The sequence below is a fragment of the Molothrus ater genome, chromosome 17 (assembly GCF_012460135.2).
Source record: "Molothrus ater isolate BHLD 08-10-18 breed brown headed cowbird chromosome 17, BPBGC_Mater_1.1, whole genome shotgun sequence".
Classification (NCBI taxonomy): Eukaryota; Metazoa; Chordata; class Aves; order Passeriformes; family Icteridae; genus Molothrus; species Molothrus ater.
This window is the reverse complement of record NC_050494.2, coordinates 13,963,810-13,991,041: the sequence shown is the minus strand read 5'-3', so window position 1 is coordinate 13,991,041 and position 27,232 is coordinate 13,963,810. Positions and strand designations below refer to the sequence as shown.

At 46.3% G+C, this 27,232-nt stretch overlaps 1 protein-coding gene across 1 annotated transcript in view; it reads right to left on the bottom strand.

Annotated features, from left to right (window-relative positions):
• Window positions 1-26,593, bottom strand: part of ATP9A (ATPase phospholipid transporting 9A (putative)) — a 49,585-nt gene extending 22,992 nt beyond the window's left edge. Inside the window, exons 1-14 of the mRNA XM_036395476.2 lie at window positions 26,432-26,593; window positions 20,436-20,580; window positions 20,007-20,120; window positions 18,476-18,584; window positions 13,350-13,408; window positions 12,404-12,455; window positions 11,761-11,855; window positions 11,352-11,432; window positions 11,101-11,176; window positions 8,996-9,072; window positions 8,229-8,389; window positions 7,408-7,550; window positions 6,559-6,671; window positions 4,100-4,312 (exon numbers count right to left, since the gene is read on the bottom strand). Of these exons, the coding sequence (XP_036251369.1) occupies window positions 4,100-4,312; window positions 6,559-6,671; window positions 7,408-7,550; window positions 8,229-8,389; window positions 8,996-9,072; window positions 11,101-11,176; window positions 11,352-11,432; window positions 11,761-11,855; window positions 12,404-12,455; window positions 13,350-13,408; window positions 18,476-18,584; window positions 20,007-20,120; window positions 20,436-20,580; window positions 26,432-26,499 (1,506 nt within the window). The 5' untranslated portion in view covers window positions 26,500-26,593. The remainder of the gene's footprint in view (window positions 1-4,099; window positions 4,313-6,558; window positions 6,672-7,407; window positions 7,551-8,228; window positions 8,390-8,995; window positions 9,073-11,100; window positions 11,177-11,351; window positions 11,433-11,760; window positions 11,856-12,403; window positions 12,456-13,349; window positions 13,409-18,475; window positions 18,585-20,006; window positions 20,121-20,435; window positions 20,581-26,431) is intronic.
• Window positions 26,594-27,232: the final 639 nt, after the last annotated feature.

The window sequence follows — 27,232 nt, the reverse complement described above, 5'->3', positions numbered from 1 at the left end:
CAACAATTTTGCAGTAATCAGCAAGACAGCTGAAGGCTGGCTCAGACACTTATTAGCAGAGAACCCTTCTTCCTAAACATTAAAAAAACAAAAAAACACCCCCAAAAAAACCCCAGATTGTTCAAGGTTTAACTGAACTGAGGTGGGCATCATTTTGATTGCAGCCTCTACTATTTCAGGACCTACAAAACTGAATTCTCTGCAAACTTTCACTCAATTGCAACCAGAGCCATGTCAGAAAACCAAAGCCTTTATTTTGCTTCCCCCAGAGTGCCCAGCTCAGCTGACACATCCATCTCAGCCTGAGCTTGCTGAGATTTAGCTGCAGAAGCTGTCTGGGCAGTAACAGATGGAGCAGCAGCTGACACGAGCCCATCTATCACTGGCCCCCAGAAAGGATCAAGGGATAAACAGACATGAAATACTGGAAGTGTTTTACAGTGACATTTTCAAAGGCACAAGAGTGCTGGGCACATGGTTGCTGTCGACTTGAAGGTTAATTATCCCTTCTGCCTTTCAGGTTCTGCCTCTACTGCCTCAAGCGACCACAAATACCTCAGTTAAAAATGAAATTGATTTTGGAAAATCCCATACAAGAGATATAAATAAAATCAGAACCTGTAAATACTTGCACTGAGTTGAGATTTTATTAATGAATTTACACATTCGGGACTAACTGAAGAAGCTTTTGTGAACTTGGCTCCTTTTCATCCAAAAGCTTAAAAGAGAACCCTAAACCAAACTTTTCCTTTCATAAAGTAGTCTTAAATTGTCGGATTAAAAAAAAAAAAAGTAATTGAGTTGCTTTGCCTTGAAAGACCTTTAAGTCAATTTGAATCAATATTTGGCTTAATATTAACAAGTTTGTGCAGGCTTACTCCCAAAGATTACGACAAATCAAAGGCTCTTTCAAGCTTATCTTTCTCCAAAGTTTCTTCAAGCCATCCTCAGTGCATTAAAGTGTGCTGTTAGATAATCCTCCTAGAGCAGCCTCCCAGAGCAGAGATGGAGCTTGACTTTCTAATACTCTGGTTAATAAATAATTATTGGGAATTATTCCCAGCATGGTGCTGCGTGGTGTTCAGCGTGTGAACAGCCCTGGCTGTACAGCCTGTGCTGGTGAGCTCCAAATGCCTGGAGGTACAAACCTCTGCTCCAGCCTGGCCTGTTAAAGGTCTCCTCTGCACAAACACCTCCTCCCTCCTTCCCTGCCATCCCACAGAGCTCTGGAAGCAAAGCTTTGTGCAGAGGGACAAACGGATAAGCAGCAGGTTGGAGGTGGCACAGGGGACACCAGCACCCATGGCACCAGAAGCACTGCCAGCTCTTCTGGCATGTCTGGGCACTGGGCTGGGATGGGGAGCACATCCCAGCTCCCCCCATAAAACTCAAGGTGCTCTCAGCCACAGCAGAAAGATGAGAAATATTCAAGATGCAAACGTGTATTTACAACTTAGAGGAAGGAGAACTACAAGCAGGTTTGAAAGCCCTCGAACACCTTAAAGGGAGCCCATGCTCACTGATGGGGGAAATCAATGAAGTCCCTGCCAGCATTTGCAGCTCCAGCCAGGCCAGGCCTGATACAGATCTGAGCATTTCAAAGCACAGCAGCCCCAGCAGCCCAGCACAGTACCCTCCAACTTTGCTCTCCCCGACAATTAAATTACCCAAGCCACCACTGAAGTGAGTATCGACTAATAAATTTCATTCTAAAGAGACAAATTGATCCTTCTGTGCCATGAGCTGCTCTGCAGGGTCCCCTCTGGGCTGCCTAGGCAGGCAGACAGCAGGCAGAGACCAATTGATCCCACACCCTTTCATGTCCTGGCAGCTGCCGCCCTTGTCAGGGTTAAAGACTGTTTGCCCAGGAATCCCAGCCCTCTTATCTCTGATCAGATTATATCTATTTCATTTCCCCTGTTAGTTACTGTATGGCTACAACTGACAACTGGCTCGCAGAGCCCCAAGGCTGTAACTGATACCTGAATAAAGATACTTCAAGACTTCTAAATGGCAGCGTGCACAGGAAACAAATTTAGGAAATCCTGCTTTCTGTTACAGGAAATGAATCCTATGCCAACTGGTAGAAATTACCCTTGCTGTTAAAGTAAAGAGAATACAAGTTTTTGTACTCATTTCATAAACTGACCTTCCCTGCCATGGCAATATTTTATTGATATAGGATTTCAAAGGCTGCTTTAACAGGAGTCCAAAGCCATTCCCCTACAGGGAATGTTATTTAACAGCATTACTCCCTTCTCAAGGGCTCCACTTGTGTAACTCCTGCATTTTGTACCATCTAGGATGACATACAGAACACGGCTAAATAATATTTGTATATCCAAGACCTACAGACAAGATTTCCTCAGTGCAGCAAAGCATATCTGATTTCTGAACCTGCTGTAATTCTCTACTTAGGAAAGGAAAAAAGAATTTAAACAATAATCTTGGAAGGATTAGTTATCACGCTATAGTAAAACAAATAAAAAATATCCCCTGGGTATTTCAGACAAATTGCTGTGTAAATATTTTAAAGACAGAACAGTATAAAGAGTAAAAGTAAAGAAAAATCACTGACTTCACAATATACCACAGTATATATGTAAATAAACAGAAATCTGTGCAAAAATAGCCTGTAAATGCTTTAGGAGAAAAAAAAAAAAAAACAAAAAAACTTTGATGCAGATCACAAAAATGACCATCTGGAAATCATTCAGAACAAGGCAGTTACTTTCTGTACACTGCCTTTTCAGGGGAGAGCAACCCTGCCCCAGCCATGTGGGACAGGACACCCACACCCTGCCCAGGGAGGAGGCGCTGCTGGCACCTCACTGCAGCCCAGCCATGCAGGAGGCACTGCAGAAATGCAGCCTTTGGGTGATGCACGGAAGAAAATTAATATATATAAATATATATGAAACAAATGAATTGCCTACTTTGGGAGAAAAACACTATAGGGATTATTTTGAATGTATGTAAATGTGCAAACCAGCTCTGTGCCAGTCTTTCAGCAGCACAACAGCCCCAAAATCCTCACTCAGCTGGGCTTCCAACGAGTGCATTGAATTCCATTTCTCCAGCAATGAGGCAAGCCAGCTTCTCTTGTGATGGCAAAGGTGGGAAGGTTATTATCAGAGGCAAAGCTGGTTTGTCTGAGGCAATACATGGAAGAATCCTTTGAATGTAGTCAAAAGGGTGATTTGATCTCACAGTCAGTGGGATTCTCAGGAGAAATCTCAAACTTCAGTGTCTCTCCAGCACAGAGCAAATGTAATTGTACATATTGATAGAAAGCAAAATGTGTTACTTTTGTTGCACTAAAAGATGTATCCAAGAAGCCTAACCAATATATGAAACCACATTTTATTCCTCCTGTCTTTGTCACAGAAGGAAACAACACTATAATTACATTTCTCAGATTTTGCAGGGGGTGGCAAACAGCACTTAAACTGTAAGTGCTGTATTGAACCTGATCTCCCAAATGCTCAATAAAAGTCTCCAGGGAGTGTCTGGAGAGCTCCAAAGCTTCTCCCCACCATGCCACCTGCACAGCCCTGGCTGCACTGGGTGCTGGCAGAGAATGGCAGGGCCCAGCTTTGCTCTCCAATAAACTTGTGCACTTCACTCCCTCCCCAGAATTAACCTGGGCACTGGCTCTGCCCACCTGCACGTGGGATGTGCCATGGTTACAGTGATTCCCAGCTTTTCCCTGGTCTGGAACATCACACACCTCAGAGACCTGAGGGAGCATTCCAACCCTCTTCCACAAGCCATCCTCCCCCAGACAAGATAAGATTTCTCATAATTTACCTAACCTAGTCAAAGGGATTCTCAGAGTTGAAATGAAAAATACGCCCAGGACAAAAGGTGCAGAAACAGGGACAAAATTATGTGATGCAGAGGCTGACAGAACAGCCAGACAGCAGTCTGGAGCTTCAGGCAGAGAGGCAGAACAGCTGAGAGGGCACTCACAGCCTATTCCCAGCTTATCAGAGCTACAAACACATTACAATATTATCCCCTTCACTAACCCCGAGCCCTCCCCCAGAGAACCACGGGGTTTTTGCAGCCAGCAGGGTCCCAGGCTGCTCTGACTGACCTCGTCGGGGCTGGAGGCCTGGTACACCCTGCAGGAGTCCTCGTAGTGGCGCTCGGCCTCGGCCTGGTCGGTGACGCCGTTGCTCTCGTAGACGGGGGTGACGTTGTGGCACAGCGCGATGGCCTTGACGGCCTCGTGCACGCGGCTGCTCATGCTGCGCCGCACCTTGGTGGCCAGGGACAGCCCCTTCACGGCCGGGGGGTCCTGCGCCTGCTGGGGGACACACAACACGCTCTTACTGGGGGGAAAAATGACATTTGGGATCAGTTTGTATGGACCGCGCAGACCCGTGTCCCCACAGACCAGGCATGCTCTTACTGAGGGGAAAAATGACATTTGGGTTCCATTTGTATGGACTGCACAGGTCTGTGTCCCCACAGACCAGGCATGCTCTTACTGAGGGGAAAAATGATATTTGGGTTCCATTTGTACGGACTGCACAGGTCTGTGTCCCCACAGACCAGGCATGCTCTTACTGAGGGGAAAAATGACATTTGGGTTCAGTTTGTGCAGGCCCATGTCCCCACAGACCAGGCACGCTCTTACTGAGGGGAAAAATGATATTCAGGATCAGTTTGTACGGACTGCACAGGCCCGTGTCCCCACAAACTAGGCACACCCTTACTGCGGAGAAAAATGACATTTGGGATCAGTTTGTACAGGCTCATGTCCCCACAGACCAGGCATGCTCTTACTGGGGGGAAAAATGACATTTAGGTTCCATTTGTATGGACTGCACAGGTCTGTGTCCCCACAGACCAGGCATGCTCTTACTGGGGGGAAAAACTACATTTGGGAGCAGTTTGTACAGACCGCGCAGGCCCCTGTCCCGACAAACCAGGCACACTATCTACCCTGCAGCCTCACATTTCTCTTCACAGAGAAAAGCAAGGCACGATTCTTCCCAAGAATATTTCTGGATTTTGCACTCTCTGAACCTCAGAGAAAGGAAACACAATTCTTATCATTTGCTGTGCCTGTGTTTGTGCCAAAGTAGAATGCAACGTGGAGATTGTTTACCCAGAGTGATGGTGTTTTGTTTCCTTGGCCTATCAAGGCCAAGTGTGTGTGTGTTGGGACTATTGGGTGACAGTCACAAGATTCTGGGCAGTGTGTGCAGGGTTGAGTGCTTGGCAGATTCAGTTTTAGATGTATAGAATAATATAGTATAATAAAGTAATTAATTAGCTCTCTGATATCGATGGAGTCCTCCTCATCATTCCTCCTTTGTCGGGGCCCTCGCAGCATTGCCATACCACCCCTCACTCAGGCCACTCATTGTCCCCTGGGAACACCCCAGTGCAGCTCAGCTCCTGGAGCATTGCTCCTGAAGGGCCCCAATAGATTGAAGTTCTGGGACAGTACACCAAGAAAAATGGTGCAAATCCACCAAAAGGGGACACACCAGCCTCAAAAGACTCAGCAAAACCACTTTTTTACTCCACAAAAGACCATTGGTTTGGGAAATTTAGAGTCACTTGGGTTTCATGTGCAAGAGAATATAATTGGTGAAAACACAAAACAGATGACTGGTATGGAGCTAGAAAATCTTAATTACATTCATTTATTTTTTAATACTATTTTTAGTATAAGAATGGGAGTCTTCAGATAATTGCACAATTACTAAATTATCCCAGTTGAAGAAGGGACACACAGTGATCCAGTTTCCTGCTCTGTTAACCTTTAGTGTCAAGAGGACAAAAGTTTCACTTCCAGGTCAAAGGGCCACAACATGGTAAAAATAAGAGCAAAGAATAAGAACTACAGTTCAACATGAATCATTGCCAGCAAATGCTTCTCATTATAAGGAATCTCACTTGGTAATTATGAAAGTTTTATGAGATATATATCCCTTACCAGGGTAATTCCACATGTTATTTTCCACACTAATGATTAGGACCCATAAGACCTTCAAAATTAGTATCACTGCTCATCAGCACTGCTGCCAAAATCCAACAGCAAACCCTCAGCTGAAGTGCACTCAGTCACTGCTCACACACTGGACTAGTCAGTCACCCAAAGGTTCCTGACTGGGCACTTTGGCAAATTAATCAGTAGTCAAGTTTTCTCTAGAGATTCTGTACAAAATGAAGGCAAATAAAGCTGAAGTCTGGGGGTTTTCTGTTTTTTGGTTTTTTTAAATACAGTTCTGTCATTTAAGGGTCTCAACACAAGAGAAGAACTAAATGTTAGGAAGGAGAAAGAAAAGAGATAGCTGGATATCTAAATAAAAGTTATTTTAGACTCAGACCTCAGCAGCAAAACACACTTGCTCGTGATGTGAAACAACCCACAGAACATAACGAGCAATCACAACATTATTTATGAATTAAGCATCCAGTAACCTTCAGGCTTTCCCAAAAGCAGCTCATAAGCAGATCCCTACCACATGAATTCCCCACTGGCCCAGCGATGTGGAATTTTGGGCAGAGGAAGCCAGGGGATGCAGCTGGTTGTACCTGTGTGTAAATGCTGAATATGTGGCTCTGCACCTCGTCCATGGAGTCCAGGCCGTACGCCACCGTTCCCAGGTGGAGCCTCTTGAAAACCATCTCATTCTGGGTGAGAGTCCCTGGGAAAACAGCACCATGGGGTGGGAACAACACCCCCTGTCCAGCACACCTCCTGTCCCCGCTGTGCCTCCAGCACAGAAACCTGAATGTGGGCCAGCAGCTGAAGCCATCACTGCAGCACTCCCAGCACAGCCAGGGCTGGCAAAAAACCCAAAATCAACAGACCTGAGGGCTCATTCTCCTGGGAACTGGGAGTGTATAAGTAACAATGAGATTCACCCCACAGTCAATGCCAGCAGGAGCTGCAGGCACAGTTCTGGTCTCACTGGAACCAAAAAAATCAGAAACTACTTCAGTGGGACCAGGATTTTATGTCAGACCAAGCTTTTCATTACAGCTCAGGCCTTCAATTCAAGCTCAGCTTCAAAAGTGTAAAGGCAGCAGCAGACAGCTTCTGCCTATATATATATTATCTTAACCTGGCTTTGAAAACCAGCTCTAAAAAGTTGATTTTAATTTTATTTTTACCCTCAGCTGTTGTTGTAATAGTGTGCTTTAAGTATTCCTTCGAGTAGTATAATATTCCTGTCCTACCTTACTTACAGCACATTCAGAACAAAAAAAAGCAGAACTTTTTTTTTCAAAATCTGATTAAATCATATTGTCAAAGTGACAGGAAATTCATATTTCTTCCAGTCCAAAGAAATCTCACATTATTATCTTTTCCTGGCCAAAAACATAACAGAATCCAAACAGCATGCCATGACTCAAAGCTGTATTTTTCTGCACCAGTACCTGTTTTGTCTGTAAGCAAATAGGAAATCCTCCCCAGCTGCTCAGGGATGGTGCTGGACCGAACCACAGTGCCAGGGATTTTGGAATCTCTGCGGATCACCCAGCTGTACACAATCTTCCCCATGTCCAGATTCACACGTAAACTGCACAGGAGGAAAGAGAAAAAGGAAAATAAAAATTATCACGGTAAACTTTGGAAAAAATCCTTGTGAACTGCCACAGTACAATGAAAGGACAACAAGTTCCACAGTGAACCTGAGGTGCCAAAGGAGAGTTTCAGAAGTTTGTTCAAAGTCAGTGCTCTGGTGGCCAGTGTAATTACCCTGTCATTCAAAGACAGATGACAAAATTGAATGAGAAGAGCAGATATGATTTGAGGGGAAGGTGGACAGAGTAAGGACAGTGATGGATACCAGAGAGCAGATTAAAACTGGAACTGAAATGAATCCCAGTCCTGCACCCAAATTTACTAATCTACTTTCTAATACAGTACAATTTAATATCAAAGTTTCATTGCCCTCTAAATGCATTCCCCTACATTCTGTATAAAACACCCTCCTTTTCCATTTTTTACTCTGTTCTAATCATAGTAACCAAGTATATCAAACACAGAGAAGGGAATTTAAATGCCTAATCCACAGTCTGAGCCAGTGAATGGGTTAATAAACTGAACAAATTCAGCAGAAACTACAAAGCAATTCTTATGTTCTAACTTCATTTCTACTTCTGGCCTGGCTGAGCTGTGCAGTGAGGAGCAGGTAAGAGCTCAGGGGCCCGAGCAGGCAGTGCTGTGCCGGGAGCACTCCCAGCTGTCCCCTCACCTGATGGGAATGATGTTTGAGAACAGCAGCAGGAACCTGATGATCTGCAGGTACCAACGGCCTGCGAAGTGCTGAAGGGCCACCATGACCAGGGACACCACCACCAGAGCCCCAAACAGGATCTTTGTGAGACAGTTCACCTCCAAATCAAAGAGGCCAATCTAGAACAGCAGGAGAGACAGATTTCAGGCACACAGATGAAGGTGTCAGCTCAGTGCAATATTCACAAAGGAAGTGAGCTGCCACTCCATCTGAAGAGCCATTCCCACTAGTCAGCTTCTCTTCTTTCAAAACACTACGAACATATTTAAATTTATAATCAATACGCTTGCCAGCTTATTACATGAGATTTCCATCCCTCAGAAGCTCAGCAGAGGATGCAGAGGTGTGAGAGGGCTCACGCTGCCAAAAGCTGTGTAAACATCCCTGCACTGTGTCTTAGCTGTGCTACAGTGGAAGAAATACAGCAAAAGAAGCTTTTCTATTCTAATGGGAACTGTCTCATTATAAACATATAAAACAATGGTTTGGACAACCTTAAAAAAGTGTCATGACATATGTATAATAGGATGAAAAAAATCCTATAGAAATCCAGGAGAAATAGCTTCTGTCTGGTAACTATCTTAAATCACAGGCTGGAAAATATGAATTATTCCTATGAGGTTGTCCCTAGAGTGTGTACATAGAGAATTTGGAAGGATCTCCTTTTAAAAAATGATCTGTTTCTGACCCTTGTTATTTATTACAAACCTGTTTCTTCACCATACCTTACTTCTGGGGTTGGAGGTGTTCATCACACTGCGCAGCTCCCTTCCCGTGTAGAGGACAACTCCCACCACAGTACCTGCACACACAGAGGTTTTCTCCATAAAAATACTCCTCAGGTGGAGAGCACTTTCAGCAGGCTAATTTCAGAAGCAAGCAGAAATTCAAAAAGCTGAGATCTGCAACACCACACCTATGAAAACACAGACTGGAACAGGAAACATCCTCGCAGGCGGTAATTCAGTCTCAGGGTTGGACTTGATGCAGCATCACAGACTCCATCAGCTCATGGGAAGAGCAGCCAGCTCTGCTCTACCTTCCCTGACCCCCTTTTGATCCATTTGTCTCTCCAGACTATAAATAAATGTTGGTAGGGATGGAGGATTTCTTGGATTTCCTCCCACCACTTGGAATCCCACTTTGGTGCTGCCTTCCACCAAACCTTCATTGTGTCTCCAAATTACACCAGCTCTGGGCTAGGGCTATTTACTGGCAAAGGTTGAAACAAACAGAGCAAATCTAATTAATTCCAGAGCTCAAAGACAGAATTACCTTATTTTAAAATCTACAATTTACTTTAAGTATTTATCTAAATACTGCTCCTACCACAAAGTGAATCACACCAACTCCGACCTTCCTGGAACAGATAGAGCTGCTGGGAGCCCATCAGTGAATTTGAATGCTCTGTCCCACAGTTGCTAAAGAGCTGAGAGCAACAAAGTCCTCAATTTTCTTCTTGCAGAAACATAATTCACCATAAAATACAGGGTTTCTATGGGTTTTCTCTTAAAGACTTTTCAAAGAGCCATGAAGAAAAAGCTGTCTACCATCAACAGCTTAAAAGCTGCTATTGCCCAGAGTTAGGAGTCTGTAAAAATGGAGAAAACCAACTCTAAAAAAAGCACTAATGCCAATACATTGCTACTTTATACTCTACTGTTCCCCTGCTCTCACTAATGATCAGTTTTAACAAGCTGCAGGTGACTTATTTTAAAATAAGGCTGATTCAAGGGAGGTGGTTTCTAAAAATATGCTGAGAAACATTCCTTTAAAAAAACACCCCCAAAAACAACAACAAATCCTTGGAGCCAGATGGCAGGTGGTGGTAAGATCATCACAATTCAGATCAGCAGATGGCACAGCTACTCCAAATCCACTGCAAACAGTCAGAGTCAGACCCAGCCCTCCTGCAGCAGATGGAGAAAGACACATTGCTCTGCTTCATCTTACAGGGGCTGCCCCAGTGAGATGGCACCACAACCCGACAGCAGAAGAAAAATAATATCCACGTTTTCTCCTTACAGAAATAACTTACAACATGCTATTTGTTATTACCACAGGAGAAACAAAATCCAGTATTGTATTGATCAGTCAGTCAAAATGAGAGAAGCACCTGCCAGGACTAGAATAAGCTTGAAAACAGATTGATCTGTGAAAAGGGAGCGTTTCTAGCTGGTTTATGGCCATTTCAAACAGACTCAATTGCATAAACCCTTTGAAATTATATTTGCAAACGCACTGTCAAGTCTCTCCATTTGACAAGTTGAACTCCAGAGCTGGACTCCAGAATTCCACTCTCCTCCAGCTACTGCCCAGCAAACACACTGGGCAGGAGAGGAACAAGGCTTTTACTTTGACAAGCCTCTACAGGGGGGCATTGATTAATCTCAGGCCTCGGGAGTTTATCGTACATATGAGTCAAAATCTGTCAAAGACTTGATTTTTTTTCCTTTCTTAAGAGTATATAGGACAAACTCGATGGCAGCACTTACCTGGAAATCTTTCATCTCAGCTTCTGTTCCCAGAATCCATTTGACACCATTTCTGTTACAGATTAGGATGTCAATGTGCAGAGCAATTAAGTGCTATTCTGCTCCTAGATGCTAAAGAAGGGCCCCAAAGGCCACTCCACTTCTTTCTCATCTAGGAATGTCCAAGAGGCAATTAGATGTCAGCTTAGCTCCCCAGAGGTGTCAGGACAAGGGGGAAACCTCATTCCAACTGCTAATTTCTCCAACTGACAGAATTATTATTCCATCACAGAAATACCTTTAAAAATTGTTAACATATTCCCTTAAAAACAATTTTACATGGGTCTCCACCTTACCTGATGCAATCACTGTGCTGGCCCACAGGGTGTTTTCTATGCTTAAACTTTCATTTACTGGAGGGTCACTGTCCTCCTACAATGGGAAAAGGAGAAAAATAAACTTGTCAGTAATGGAAAAGAGCAGAGGATGAGAGGAGTCCACAGAGGTGTTTGGGGAGGGATGCTGGGTGAGCTGGCAGAGGGATTTCTGATAGGATGGAGAATTTTCATAAACCCTGGTTGATTTCAGGCCCTGCCAGCTGACTCACCCTGGTGAAGGTCCCCACGAAGTTGTGTATGTCAATGTTGGGTTCTTCTGCGTAGACGTAGGAGCGGATTTGCAGCAGGTCCTGTCAAACAGACACATCCATCAGCCCTACCAGCTCCTATCAGCCAGCCACAGCTTATAATGTACAGGAGTTTCACCAGAATACTGCACCAAGAGTTACTTGGCACGATTTTAGAATTGACTTGATACCTACTGCAGCCCAGGAGTCCCCCAGAAAACACACCTGGGGTAGCAGGGGATTTCCTGGGGTGACAACCTGAGAGACTCCTGGGACTTATCTGTGCCCCAGGAAAGAAACCACAGCCTGAAAACAGGACTGCAGCAGCCCCAGGTTTTCAGGTAAAGCCTGTCCACAGCTCCCAAGCACAGAGTGCCAGGCAGGTGCTCACAGAGGCCGTGGGCAGGCGCTGGGTGCAGGTGACGGGCAGCCGCAGCTTCCAGTCGGTCTCCCCGTCCAGCTGGTCCGTGCGCAGGAAGCAGGACCCTGGGGACGGGAACAGCAGTCAGGGACCCTGCCACCTCTGCCAGGCACACCTGCAGGTAACTCAGGGCATGGCTTCCCCTCTAGGACACCCACATCCTTCTTCCTCTGGAAACACGGGCTGATTTGCATTTGTTAATAATGGAATGATGGTGTTCCTGCACCGCATTCCTTTCCCTCCACTAGGACAGAATTCTCTGTGCTATATTTTTTTTAAGACACTTGAAATGTTCCCAGTAATCTGTTTTCTAACCCTTCTGATCAAACATTTCCTTATCCCACACTTAACAAAGCAAGCCTGAACAGTAAGTAAATATATCTAAAATACAACCAGATTCATTTACCCTGGACTGAACCCCTACATTCTTTGATTAGCAAACAAAACTAGAGTATAACATCCTGAGAAGTGGTGGTCCATAAAACCACTTGAGTTCCCCCTCTCTCTAAAATTTTACTATTATCTATTTCTTTCACATTTCCAAAAGATAATTTTCTCCAAACAACCAGTGAAAGGTTAATGGCTATTTTGACAATTGGTTCCAGATGTTTACCATTCTTCTCCGACGTCCTCAGGAAGATCATGTCAGCAGGGACCCTCTGGTTCTGGGGGGAGAAGAAAGGCCATTATTGTGCAGCCAGCCCTGCACGCGTGTGCAGCGCCTTCCCCAGAGCAGCAGAGGCACAAAGAGGATTCCTTTGTCAGCCTGGAGCCTGGGATTCAGTTTGCTTTGAATCCTGAACTCGCTTCCCTGCAGAATTCCAAGTGCACGATAATAACTGGTGCCAGCTCCCACTGACCAGACCCAAGGGTTAGGTTTACAAAAGGGCTGGGGAGTAATTCTAGAAGTATGAAGAAATCTTAAACTAGTGCTGGTTTCCTTTCAAGGAGTCCCATGCTAGCAGAAAGGTTGTATCTGGAATCTGCAGCTACCAAGTTTCTCATTTTGTACTCAGTATTTTCATACTAATGGTTTTAGAGGTCACGGCTGCTTGCAGAGAGTGGGTGGGAAAAACATAAAATCAGTGGATTTAAAAAAACACATTAAAAGTTGTACAAAGGGGGAAATATACCTGTATATACCAGTATCTACAAACAGATCACTGGGTCTCCCAAAACTGCAATGCTTATACCCAAAGAAACACCTGGGTGCCGCATTTGTTCCAGGTATTTAACCTGTGTCCAACGGTCACAGAAAGGATAGGGAAGCTCTTTATCTTGCTATAGTATAAGTAAAAGAAGAGGTTGTAGGCATACCTACAGATTTACGCTCATTTGAAAAGATAATGATGTCATTGGTGAAGTGGGAGAACACCGTAAAGTGATTAAATATTTAAACTTGTGTTCAACACCTGATATTCTAAGCCTGCTGTAAACTAAGTAGGAATTCAAAAGATCTCATTTTCTGTGGTCTTGCAAAAAATAAAAACAACAAAAAAACAAAAAAACCACCACCATACAACCAACTTTCCACAGTAAAGATGAATATAAAGGCAAACCTTTTCCACAATGATGAGGTCACCCACTTGTATGTTAGAGCTCTTCACCTTGACAGTCCCTGCAAAGGAAAGGCGCTGGTGTCAGAGCAGAGCAGGACAGGGTTTGGGTGCTGTGTGCTGCTCCTCCCCTCCCTTCCTTCCCCTGCACTATGGGGGTGAAAATGGGAAATGTTTCCACCCCAGGAACTGGGCAATGCTGCCCTGGGAGGATTTCTGAGCTCACTATCCCCACTAAGGGGTGGGTCCCCCACAAAGGGCTGAAGCCCCTCCGGTAACAGCTCCAGACACCAGCCACTCCTTAGTCACAACTCTGAAACAACTCCTTAAACTCCTTTTTGTACTGCTTAACTCATGAATTCAAAAACACTTTCAGCATCAGGCAGGTGCCAGAGCAAGAACAGAAAGTTACAGCAGGGAACCATCAACTCCAACTCCTTTATCTCAGGTGCCTGGAAATGCAAAGCTCGCTCAAGCCAAGGCCTGGAAGTACAATGGGTCCTTCCAAAATCCAGCCTCACTTGCTGCCCTGCTGCAGCTACAGTCTCTGGCTCAGCTCTGCCACCTCTCCTTTGCCTCTTGCAGCACTGGCCAAACCAGCAGAGAACAGGTCCTACGGAAATCATGTAAATATTTATTCCTGTGCAGCTGTCAAACATTTCCCAGTTGCTTTAAAACAGGGGATTAATTTAACAATTGGCTAGTAATTTCAAATCATTAGCCAGCTCTAGATTTGGCTTCTCAGACTAACTAGTGATTTATAATCAGTTAATTTGAACCCTGCCTCCACGTGTCTGTTATATTTCAACAAAAGCCTCTTTAATCTGCTGTGATTTGAGTGGAAGTGGGGGAGGCACGTGGAGCTCACCCTGGCACGGACAACACTCCTACTGTACCTCAAAATTCACGGGCTAACTGGCCAGATAGCAGCTCAGGGGAAAGCAGGAGGGGGAAGGGAGGGGGAATAGAAATTAGCACAAAGCACAAAGGTCACTGGGATTTTACTACTGGCAGTCCCTTCATTAGCATCCTTCTCAGGATATGCTTCAGTGTTTCTGCTCCAAATTAACAATGAAAGCCATTCTGGGCTGGGGCAGCCTGCTGCTTTGGTGACACACTGTGTGCCTAACAACATGCTTCATCACTGCTGCTAATAAATGCAGACTTCCTTGCATGCTGTAATTATTCCTACAAATTATAAGCAGTCATGGCCCATTTCACAAATATCTCATAGGTCTTTCATGGATTCTGGAGTTTGCCTTGTGAGGGTTTTTGGTTTAAAAAAAAAAAAAAAGGTAAACAAAACGAATGCTGGGCTAAAGACATCTCTGCCGGGGCAGGAAGCAAACCGGGGATTAAGAGTCCATTACGCTGGGGCTTGAAAAGAAAAGCTGCACTCCAAGAGGATCAAAAAAAGCATCCCTGGCAGTCTTCTGTATGGGCTATACAAAGTTAGGTACTATGACACTAAAAGGGTCTGACAGATAACATCTCTTCCTCCCCTTTTAATACGGTTATTCACAAAGCAACAAAAAGTGCTTTTGAATATTCTCCTGTGCAAAGGAAGGGGGGGAAAAGCCCGAGTGCTCTCCCCACACAGGCACAGCCACTCCCGACCCAAAGTGCAGAAAAGCTATGGATTTGTTTAACCATATTTTCTGTATTCTCTCCAAGATGACAAGGACTTATCTGGTGACTGTCAGCAGAAGCAGCGCTACCTGCAGGGTTCAGGCAAACTTACTTTTTTAGGTTTTCCTTAACAAGGAAAAAAATCATTCTGCAAAAGAAAAATTAATGCCTGGACAAAGCTGTAATGTGATGATTTCCTATCATTACGTACATAAAAGGCTTTTGGGATCATTATGCTGAAAACAGTATCATCTGCTGTAGAATTTTTCCAATTTGAGAAAACCCAAAGCAGCTGGAGCAGATTTGTCTTGTTCAGGAACCCTCCCAACCTCAGCTGTTGGAGGGTAAAACAAAGAGGGGACCTTTCTAACCAGCACACGTTTTTATAACTCCTGGATAAATGAGATGCCCTTTTTAGGTAGCTAATTCTGCTTCTGCTGCCTCCCTGGCCCCCGTGGGTGACATCTCTGCAGTGTGCACACACGTCCTGCTAAGAAGGCCCAGGACCAGATGTTTCCTTTGACTCAGGACTCCCATAAAGAACTTACTTGAAATAGTTTTATTTTGATCTTGGGAATTCTGTAATTCCCTTTTCTTTCTGTGGGGAAAGTGCCACCTAAACATCAGATGTTTTCTCATGCATGTTTAAAACCAGCTAATAAGCACAACTGTTCCATTTCCCACAACTGCTCTATTTAAATATTTTTGTAATTATAAACTCCTGGTTTTGTAAGTGCAACTAGAAATGCTTCCTCTAAATACACACAGGTTTATTCAGCATTTATATCACTTTCAGCTTGTACTTTCTTAAGTTTATCAGAATAGAAGTTGGTGTTTATCACTTTTTAAAAGGAACTAGTCTTGAGCTCTCATTCAAATAAATCTATTGTTAAAATTTGTCTGGTATTTGTTTCATTCTCTGCTAGGCCCTGATTTATCTTGTTTAAAGACAAGAAAGTAAACATAATCAAATGCAAACAGTTTGCTCCAATTTAAGCTATGGTTTTTGAAATTATCACCAGATTTGCAGCATGATGGATGCACCAGAAAGCAGATCATTTCAAGGAATAAATATATTAGCCAGAAAAGATTCCCCTTTTTGCCCTATGAACACTTAGGTCAAAATTTCACAATAGATCTGCAAAGCTGCACTGAAGTACAGACCCAAACACTTACTCTGGAATTAAAGATGAAGCCAGAGGTTTACTAAAACAAGTTAAATGCATCTAAAACATAAAAAAAGAAGGGGGGTGGGTTTGTTTGATGTGCTGCACCAAACTTTTGGCTTTTGTAGCCTTATGCTGTGGAGCAGGACTTGCAGAGTTTGGGAAAATATTGGTTTTTTTATGGCTGGTAAATGCCAATGATCTGTATCTTAAGTAGCACCCCTCAGTAGGAGGTCCCTTCCCACTTTTCTGTGGAGTTTCTCTCTATTATGCAGTGTTACCCAGGGAGGGGGGCTGCAGGAGAAGAAAAACAAGCCAGGAATTTGCAAGCACAGTTCGAGCTTTCCATCAAGCAGATCAGAACACAGAGCCCTGAACACAGGAAGGCTTGTGGCTTATGAATAGGGGATTGAAATTTGATTATTTTTTATAACAATCCAAACAACTGTCCTTTAAATGCAGAGCTTTCCACTAAAAAAAAAAAAAAAAACAAACCAAAAAAAAAAAAAAAAACACCTTTCGAGAAGTCTGCTGGCTTTGTCATTTTGGAACATAAATGGATCATCTGGGTAAAAAGATAAAAAAGGTTTAGGGTGGAGGGTTTTGTCATTAGGTCTCAGCACAGGGCTGTACCAAACCCCTGCAGCATGACCTGTGCTTTTCAGCAGCAGCAACAAAAGAAACAGCTTGTAAAAACCCCAAGTCCTACTGTCAGCTACACTGAAAATTAATTGTTCACATCAGCTGTTCCAAATTTATTTTGATATTTGCTGCCTCTACCTCTGAGCTGGTGACACTCTCCCTTGAAAAGCCAGCTCCTTCCTCTGACTGTATAAAGGGGTGAGATAAATTAACCCCCAAATTTCCATCCCCAGCCTCACCAGGCCCTTCCCTGCTCCCAGGTAATTCCCAGAGGAGCTGAGGTTTTAATCAGCAGAAAAGATGATCAGCTCTCCCCAAAGAAATAAGTTCTGAGATTCAGTGAGAGACAGAAAATTACTCTTCTCCCCAAACCATGTGACAATCATAAATAATTTTCTACATTTTTTTCTACTCTGAGCTATACTACAGTCTCATTCCTGTTTCAGCACAAAGATCATGTTAAATACAGTGGCTTGAGATTTTCAGCTAGTGCCCTGCTGCCAATCCTCCTTGGTTTCTTTCACAAAAATTAGAGAAGTTAAAGGACTGGGGGGAGGGAAATCATTCATGGGAAACGTAATAGCAATATGAAAAGAACTAAAGGAGAGGTCAGGCCCCTTATAGATCATTGAATAGAATCCAGAAGGCAACTCTTTTATATCTTTAAATAGATGTAGTACACCCCTCTTGGATGAGGCTTTTGTTGGTTGCCAAGCATTTTAAGTGTTGTACTAAGAACATGTTATTAAAAGGGGATTTAATATTCAGAAAACTCAAACTCCCCAGTTTGGAGTTGCCTCATAACTCCTGGCATGAGAAATATATCCAGCCTTAAGCAATTATATTTGAAAAGCAGCCTTATTCCTACAAATGCAGCATTTTTTTACTACACCTACATCACTGCATCTTAATCCAGGGGTATAAATTTTTATAACTCAGAAATTGGAAACGGAAAAGAACCAAAACTTGCTCAAATTCAGGTCATTCTCTTTTTGAAACAAAACTCTGGCCTCACCATCTTTGTCATGGTATTAGAAGTAACTCCATGGTGAGGCAGCACTGGATTGCTCAAATGAGAATTTGAATGTCTTTGTTAGGTACAGCACAGCTGGAAACAATGACCAGAGCAGGGTCAGGCTCAGCTGAGCCCAGCCTGGGCTCTCTCCCAAACGGGGGCTCCAAACTCCTCAGGGCTGCAGAGGAGCTCAAGGGGATGGACGTGGAAAATGCAGGAGCTGATCCTGCCAGTCCTCAGGAACCACAGCAGCTGCTGCAGACAAACACACACCTCATCATTTTTAGGGTCTTTTTAGGCTCTGTAGGGTGGGCAGGCCCTGGCACCGGTGCTCAGAGCAGCTGGGGCTGCCCCTGGATCCCTGGCACTGCCCAAGGCCAGGCTGGACACTGGGCCTGGGAGGGCCTGGGAGCACCTGGGACAGTGGGAGGTGTCCCTGCCCATGGCAGGGGTTGCACTGGGTGATCCTTAGGGTCCCTTCCCACCCAGCCCATGCCATGAATCCCCCAGCAAACCCCAACCTCCAGCAGAGCCGCTGAGGAGCCACCCAGGAGCAGCCCCCGCGTGCCGGGGCTCCGTGGCCACAAAGCCACGTGCCTGGGAGCCCAGAGCCCCCTCCCAGGCCTGAACTCTGGCTCTGGCTGTCAGCAGGGCTGCGTTCCCAGCCTGGGGCTGACCTCTGGCTGTGAGCTTGCTGTAGATCTGCGAGTTCACCTCCTTGTCCCTCATGTAGCAGCGCAGCTCCTCGGCCGCCTCGCGGATCACGGTGACAGCCAGCACAAACCCCTGCCAGCAGCACGGGGAAACAGAGGGAGCAAAGGGTCAGGGAGAAATCACATCTGCCTCCAACAACAGCCATATTTATCAGTGCCAATGTAACAGTCTGCATTTCCTTCCTCTAGCTGATCCTCCTGCATCGGTGCACTGAGATGTGCTGCTGTGCAATCCCCAGTACCAAACCCACACCAGCTCCTTAAAAACACTCTTGCTGCTTAAGAAACTTCCCAGTTTTATCAGGGTGCTCTCCCCAGGCACATCTTTGTAAAGGTAATACCCCAAGCAAATCTTTATAAAGTTTATCCCCAAAGAACCTCCGTGGAGTTTACCTGAAGAATGTAAGGACCAGATCTCATTTCACCCCACAGCTGAGTAACCAAGAGAGAGAAATCCAGGGTAAGGCAGACCCCTCTAATCCCAGTGCTCAGCACCTCAGAGCCACTGTACTCAGCACAACTCATCTGGGAGAGTTCTTTGTATAGCAATGTATACAGAAATCTGTATAAACCCCTTTTTATATATTCAGATAAACAGAGGATGCATGTGCCTTCATGTGTATGTACACAGACACTCCACCTACACAAATAACACTCTAAAGATATGTATGTGCTCTGCTCATGGTATAATTACATGTTTGCCTGATTAGGGCTTCAGTCCTACTCTTCTGTACATCTGAGCATTCCTCTTGCCATGAGGAAATGCCTGCATCCCATCCTTCACTGTATAAAAAATAATTAATAAATGCAAGGCAATTCTTTGTGGGCTTGGTATCACAAAGTCATGTTTCTACCAGAGACTATTAGCTCAAACTAAACAGTTAAAAGACTCCTCATGCACCACAGAAAATGAACTTTTTACAACTTGTGTTGAAAGCTGCAACCAGCTACTGATTACCTCTGTCAATAAGGAGCTTTAGGAAGGGAGCAAGGGGATGTCAGAAACTGCAGGTTTCTAGTACTTACACATATCTAAATGTGTGATCTAATTAATTAATATAACAATGAAATGCATTCATTCATTTACCTAGAAATTCCTACCTGCTTCCCAAAATAAAACTAAAAACGCATCAGCTATTTTCAGCTTAGGTTTCAGCTGATTGAAGAGCCTTCAAATAATCACCCCCAAATATTCCCACATGTTCCAGCTGACTGTGTCATCTCACATGTCATTCATGGAGAATTCATGGAGATCCAGGCTTTAAAACAAATAGAATTTTAACAGCAGTGTCCCAGAGCTGCCCCTTCACTCCTTTCTGGCTTTTCCCAGGGATGTCACTGCACTGAAAGGTAAACCCTACAACATGCACAGCACAGGCCGCAGGAAGCAAGTTAAAAATACCATTGAAGGTGCAAACTTACACCTCACAGAAAAGGCAGCACAAGAAATTTTGTCAAACACCAAAACTTGGAGAAATAACCTTGAAGGACCTACCAGAGGAACCCAGTACGTGTAAAGTGCACCAAGCCTCATCTCAACCACGAACTGAGAGCAGGCCAAGAGCAAGAAATAAAGGTTGAAGAAGTATTTGAACTGGTTAAACAACACCTAAAAAAAAAAAAAAAGCAGACAAAAAGAGAAGGGAGGATGTTATGCATGTTGAAGTAACCACCAGCAACATTTCTGCATGCTTTCCTAGTGACTAAATGCTGACTTGGGGCAGTTTTAAAGCAGCCCTGGACACTCAGGACACTTCTGTGTCTGGTTTGCTGCTGCCCTGAGGCAGCCTTGGCATCAACTCCACCAAACACAACCCCAGCGTTTTCTCCAGTTCCAGATTCTGCACTTATCGACTGTAAAACCACTGAAAAACGGGGAAAGCATTGGGGTGGGACGATGAAAAGCAGCTTTAGTCATGCTTACCCCAGGGAGGAAGGTAAAAAAGTTGTACTTCTGGTTGTTGATGACATTGCGAGGGTACCTCTGGTCTCTCTTCTCTGGGTGCCCAAGCCAGACACTCCGAGGCCTCGGCTCCCTCCTGCCACAGCACCTCAGGCACTCACAGCACCTGCAGAGGGACCGTTCATTAATGAATGAGTTCATTCCTAACACACCTCTGGGTGTCACACACACCCCCTGCCTCAGCTGCTCCCTAGGGAGTGCCATACAACCAGAATTAATATAAATACCCTCAATATAACCACTTCAGGAAGTTCTGCGTGCCCCCGAAACTCTCAATTTTTGTCACCTCTACAAACTAGTTTTGCTTGTTAAAAAAACAAGCTAGTAGATTCTTTCCCCCCCACATTTATGTATAAAATCCACACTGAAAGGCAGCTGGTTACCAAGATCAGACAAATAGCAAAATTGGTGTTAAACACTGAAATTCAGAAGCTCTACTACAGAAATGTATTTATGAGCTAGATACCTTTCAATTTCAGTTTGCTTTTGTGCTTGCAGGTGAAGACCTAAGACAAATAGCCACTTGCATCCCAAATATATTGGAATAGAAACTGCTATAAATGGTGTTATTTGGATTCCAACAGAATATAGATATGCTCTACAGAAATAAAGGGAGAAAAATGTGGTTTTCCTTCCTTCACAAAGGAAAAAAAGCTCCAAAATGAAGCTTTACCCAAGGGAGCAAATCTGGTCTCCACACAGCCTATTTCATCACAATGTGCTTTCCAGTTAGGAAAAATCAGCCAGTCCTTGCAATCAGACATCTGAAACCATTTACCTTTGTTTATTTTTGAGGCTGGGCCTCTTACAGGGATTGTACTCAACAGCAAAATAGCCCCACACCTATATCATAATATTTACAATAGGGTGACCCCTTGCAGCATTTCCCCCACAAACACACTTGTTGCTGTAAGAATGGTAATTTACAAATGCTGTGCTACTCCGGGGCCTGAGAAACAACCTAAAAATAATGCAGCTCCAAGAATATGCAAGAAAGGGCATGGGAGAATCTGCTGAGTAAAACTAACAGGTTTGTGAAATCCCTGCCTGGCTGGAGTCAGTTTTTGCAAGCTCCTGAATTACAGGGAAAGCAAACTGAAAACCTAATTAAACAAACAAAAGGAAAACTTCTTGCCTAGCAAGTTTTGAAGGCAAATATCAGGAGCGTGGATGCCAGAGTAAAGAATATCCAGAATTTCTGCTGGGAGTCTCCTCCACAGCCTTACGGCACGAGCTTCCTGTACAATATTTAATTTTGAAATTCCCAATGAACGGAATACTACAACCAGCACTGGGAGCCCCAGGTTGCAACACTGGAACTGGGGAGGTTCCTCAACCCTCAGGAATCCCATTACATCACAGCCCTGGAGCTCCTGTGCCAGGGAGGAAAATCCTGACAGCAAATCCTGACTCTTACCCCACAAAGTTCCAGGATTTTTATTCTGAAGGCACCCACTCAACCCCAGTGCTGGTGTTTAACCCTCAGCACCCTGTGACCGTGTTTGCCCCTCCTGGGCTGTGCTGGGTGGGCTCAGAGCAATCCACTGCCCAAACCCTGCTCCAGCAGGAATGTTATCTCACAATAACTGCTCCAGTGCCAGCCCATGAACTGCTGAAATCAGTTAAAAGTGAACTTTTGGTCAGAACAGAGCAATTTCTCAAGCACAGAACCATGTGCTCATTCTTCCAGGCAAATGTTTATCACTCCTCCCAAAGGTGGCCAATTGCCTTAATTTTTAATTATTTTTAAACTTTTCAGTGATGTCTTAAATTTCACTGGGGAAGAATCAATAAGATTATTAGTTCTCCTTTCCCTTTCTCCTCTGGAAACTGAATAATCTTAATGTAAAAAAGAAAAATCTATTCATATGGGCACCAGAAACAAAGTACTCTGAGCACATACAAAGGCGTTTTCTGATTAGCTTTGGTGCCCATTAAATATCAAGTCCTTTTGACTGGAGCAGCTTTTTCCAGTCACTTCATTTGTTCCTCCCTGCAAGAGTTTTGCAGGCACTGTGTAGTTCTGTGATCTGCTGTTTCTCTGGCTGCCATCCCTATTTTTAAGTCCCAAGCTTAGAGATGCAGATGATGAGGGAAGGGGCTTCATGACTACAAAATTCTCTGCTCAGAGCAAAGGCAGTGGCACAGGAGGAAGTTTCTGGCAGAGAATTATTTGCATTAGTAGGAATAATAAAATGTTTTCCATCATGAAATCTAAAGACTGCATCCTGGAAATGGAAAGATTGTCTAGAAAAACAGCTGGGAGTTTACATTGCTGCTGAGAAAGGCTGATAAAATGAACGTGCACTTTCCAAGAAGAGGAATCACAATGTTACAGAAATGTAAACAGTTTCTGTAAAAGTTTGGGAACGCGTTCCTAAACATTTCTCCTTCTCCATTTTGAAGCTGAAGGACTGAAGAACAGTCCTGCAATAATCCTGAAGTATAGAAAAGCAAGTGAGGGTAAATAATGGACTTTCAAAACCATCACCTTGCAGAAAGACCACGAAAAACACATGAGGACAGCTTATACAGCACTGTGCAATTCACATTTTAAATCATAACTTGGCAAAAATAACAATGGGAAACAAACTCAAAAATCCTCAAATAGAGTCACAACCACTGAAAAGAAACTCTCAGGATGCAAACTGTACCTGAAGCTCAGGCCTGTAAAGGATGCTGCCCTCAATCTGCAGAGGGATCCAAATGAACAGGAGGAACTGAAGAACAGGTCTGCTCTGCACTTCACCTGGGATTATATTTGCTCACAAAACCACATTCCCAGTGGTGATGTAAGAGGCAGGAACACAGCAGAGTGGCTGCCAGGTGAACAGCCACTAGCAAGAAGCAGGTTTTATTTATAAATGATCGACAGAGAAGTATTTGAGGATCAAATGAAAAATACTCCCATGTAAAACAAACCCAATGGGAAAAAAGTGCCACTTTTGTTGGTGTGCAAACCTACAACCAAATGAGTTCTGAGGTGGCATTTGTCAAATTGGTGCTGAAGTTCACTGGCATATTTAGTCACTTCTAAACCGAGCCCATTTCTCAGATTTTGTTTCTGTGACCCTCATGGGCTGTGATTGGCACCTCTAACACACAAACCAACCCCCATGTGACATCATTCCAAAAACAGGGGACAAATTTTCCACGGCTAAAGAAAACCAGAGCCATGCATGACCACCACCTCACCCTTTTATGCACCTGCACATGAGACCCTGCAGGTGGAACATTCTGCAACACTCCTGCTGCAGCCATGCAGCTGGCATGGCTCTGGAAGGGCCAGGGGAGCTGCAATTCCTGCAATTCCCAGGCTGTGGGAAGGCAGCCCAGCCCCAGGCTGCATGTGCCAGGGCACACCCACACAGGCTCTCCCAGGGCAGGAGCTGCCATCCCTCTCTGTTGACTCTGAAATGGAATTTGCCATTTTAAACAGAGCCAGAGTACACAGGCAGCACCGTGGCACAGCCTCAGCAAGTGTTCCTGTAAAGCTCCTCCTTCCCTCTCCTTCCCCTGCAGCTCTGGAGCCAGGCCTTCTCCACACAGCAGCTGCATGAGCACAGCAGTCTGCTGCTTTAAAAGGAGCCTTGCAGGACTGAGGGCTGACACCACGAGCTATTTAGGGGAGCACTTGTGTCACGTGCTGAGCAGAGCGCCCAGCGTGCTCCAGGAACCTGCAGCTCCTGCCTGGGCCCTGGGCAGCTCAGGCTCACCCCCAGCCCAGCAGGGCTGCTGCAGTTCTGCCATCCCTCCCTCCCTCCTCACAGGGCTCCAGAGAGCTGCAAAGCCTCGGGATGAACAGGGCAGAATCAAGGCACAGCATGGGAATTGAGAGCTCAGCCCCTCTGAAGCTGTGCTCAGGAACAGATCCCCACTCTCCCACTCGCTTCTTTAAGCTCATGGCTTCTCTCCAGCACAGACCTGAGCTGTCTGAGCCATCACTCATCTCTGCAAGGTTCCTGAGCCAGCTCCTCCCTGGCTTCCTTTCCAAGCATGCCAGAAGCTGAGGGAAATGAAAGCCCTGCTGGATGGCACCTGCCCTACAGGTGAATTAGCCATTTCTTGCTTTTATTTTAACAGAAATCAAGATTTCTATAGAGGCATTCATGACCAGAAATCTGCTCCCCACTCCAGAAGACCACACCAACAAAAATCTGTCTGAGAACTCACCCCCACTGCTGGGGGACCCCCAGAGCAGGAACCAGCTAGGGCTGTGCTAAAGTGAAGCCCCTCAACACTTGCTCATCCTGGGTTTCATATGCACCAAGGAACATAAATTGGATGGCTTTCGTGTGGGTTTTTCCTCAGAGGGAACAGAAGAAAGGAGGCCTTGATTATGGCCTAGGATTCCCAGGACTCTATTCTGGCTGTGACACCAGGGACCCCTCCACTTGCTGGATGATTTATTCTGTGGTTTCTAACACTGGTTTGGATTGGCTTCACTTCAATGCTTTGCTATCCATCACTTGATCAAACACCAAGAGATCACATCATTAAAACAAGGGTTCCTCATGTCTGACAAATCCCACCCCCAAACAATTACTGCACCAAACAGAAACCCCAAATCCAATTTATTTCAACTGCTATTGAGTAAAAGCCCTAGGCAAGCTTCCTTCCTGTGCCGCTGGAATTTTTTGCCACCACTGGAAGCCTCTCAGTGGCTGCTAATCAGGCAGAATCCACAGGCAATGACCCATGGCTCGGGTGAGCTGAGGGCAGGCTCTGCTAGGCAGCACTAACCACATCCAACACCCAGGAGGCTCTTGCTGGAGATTACAGAACTCCAGGAAAAGAATCCAATCGAGCAGCTTGGAGAAATTTCCCAGGCCCTCACCTCTCCCCGCTCCCTTCAATCACGTCACCAAAGGCAAGGCCGTGGTGGCTGCACCTTGTGGCACTGGCTCAGCAGTGCATGTGACACAGGCACCGGGGATTGCTGCTGCATCACACACACCTCCCTGCCCCGGGTACGGCCACAGCACCGCCAACAACCTGGCAACAAGGAAAACACCTAATGCTGAATAAACTGTGCACAGCAATGTCAGTCACAGGGCTCTGAACACAAACTACCAACCAAAAACATAAACAAGGCAAACATGTATATTTCCCCTTGCTCTAATAGTGAAAATTTCTGTCAATATTTTGGTTTATTTCGCTAACATCACTCGCCACATTTAAAAAACCCAAATTCTCCAGGGACGAATGAAATGCTGTGATAATTGACAGCCAGGTGACTCGGATACCACGTACACCCTGCTGTGTGCAAACCAACCTGTCTGCACAGTGGTGCGATTTCGTAATGGCAGACTGTTGGAAAACCATTTTCCTTATTTAACTTCCTGCATGGGCACACCGGTATAAACATTTCCCTACGTCTCCTTTAGGGACGCATCGCACGCCCGGGCTACGGCAACATCGCCACCAAGGATATTGTATTGCCGAGCTGATACAGTAAATGGGAGCCGGGCCTTTGTTACACGCACCACCGACGCTCCTGCGCTCCTCCCAGCCGAGGCCGGGGATTCTCCAGCCCCGGCTGATTCCACAGCAGGGATGGACGATGACAAGCAGGAGCCGGGCCGGGCCGGGCCGGGCGGGTGCGGCGGTGACACGGCCGCGGTGACACGGCCGCGGTGACACGGCCCCCGCCCGGCCCGGCCCCTCCGGGCGCTGCTGCCCCGCTGTGTCCGCGGCTCCGGCGCTGAAGGCCGGGCCGGGCCGAGCCGCTCCCCGCCGGGGCTGTCCCCGCTCCCGCAGCCCGCCCGCATCCTGCCGTGCGCCGGGCGTGCCGCGGCAATGGCGTCAGGAGCAACCTGTCAGCGCCCGCCTGCCTCCTCCCCGCTCATCCTCCTCATCCTCTCCTCCTCCTCCCGCCCGGGCTCGGGCCGCCGCCCCCGTCCCGCGCATCCCGAGCGCGGCCCCGCCGCCGCCCCGGGGGTCGCGCCGCCCCTCACCCGCCGCGGTGCTTGCTGTCCATGCGCTTCTTCTGCCGGACCGGCTGCAGCGGGATGTTGTCGGTCATGGCCGCGGCTGCGGGGCGGAGCGGAGCGGGGATGCTCCGGCTGCCGGCAGCGCCCAGCCCGGCCGCCGCCGTCTGGCGGCACCGCCGAGGGGCCGGCCCGGCGCCGCCGGCTCCCAGCACGCAGGTGCCGCGCCCGCCCCGCCGCCGGCTCCGCCCCGCGCTCCGGGCACCCCGCACCGAGCGGCCAGGGAGGCTCCGCCGGCCCGGCCCCGAGCGCCGGCACCCGGCGGCTCCAAGGGGCCAGGTGGGGTCGGGTGGGGTCGGGTCCGCTCCGCCCCGGACCGGGCAGGGCAGGGCAGCCCCGCCCTGATCTGCCCCGCCCTGTCCCGTCCCCGGCCGTCACCCGCCTTGCCCTTCACCCGTCGTGCCCTTTCCCCGGCGCCCCGCGCTCGTTTCCCCTTCTCTCCCAGCCTCGGCAGCCCCTGGCCGGCCCAAGGCCCGCAGCTCACCCCGCCGTGCTCTGCGCTCCGCCTGGCGCAGCTGCGGGCTCGGCTCCCCTCCTGTAGCGCACCCCACCCGCGGCACAGGGATGGGATCCCTGCTGCTGCTGCTGCTCACACCCTGCCTGCTCCGTGACGTTCACCCCCTCCTCTCAACGCCCGTCTCTGGATCCAAATTCAGATGTCCTCTGCAAATTTAGGCTCAAATTGCTCCAGCACTTGTGGTTCTGATTTCAAGCATCTCGTTACACTATGGATTACAGCAGCACAAAACCTTCAACTGTCATTTAATA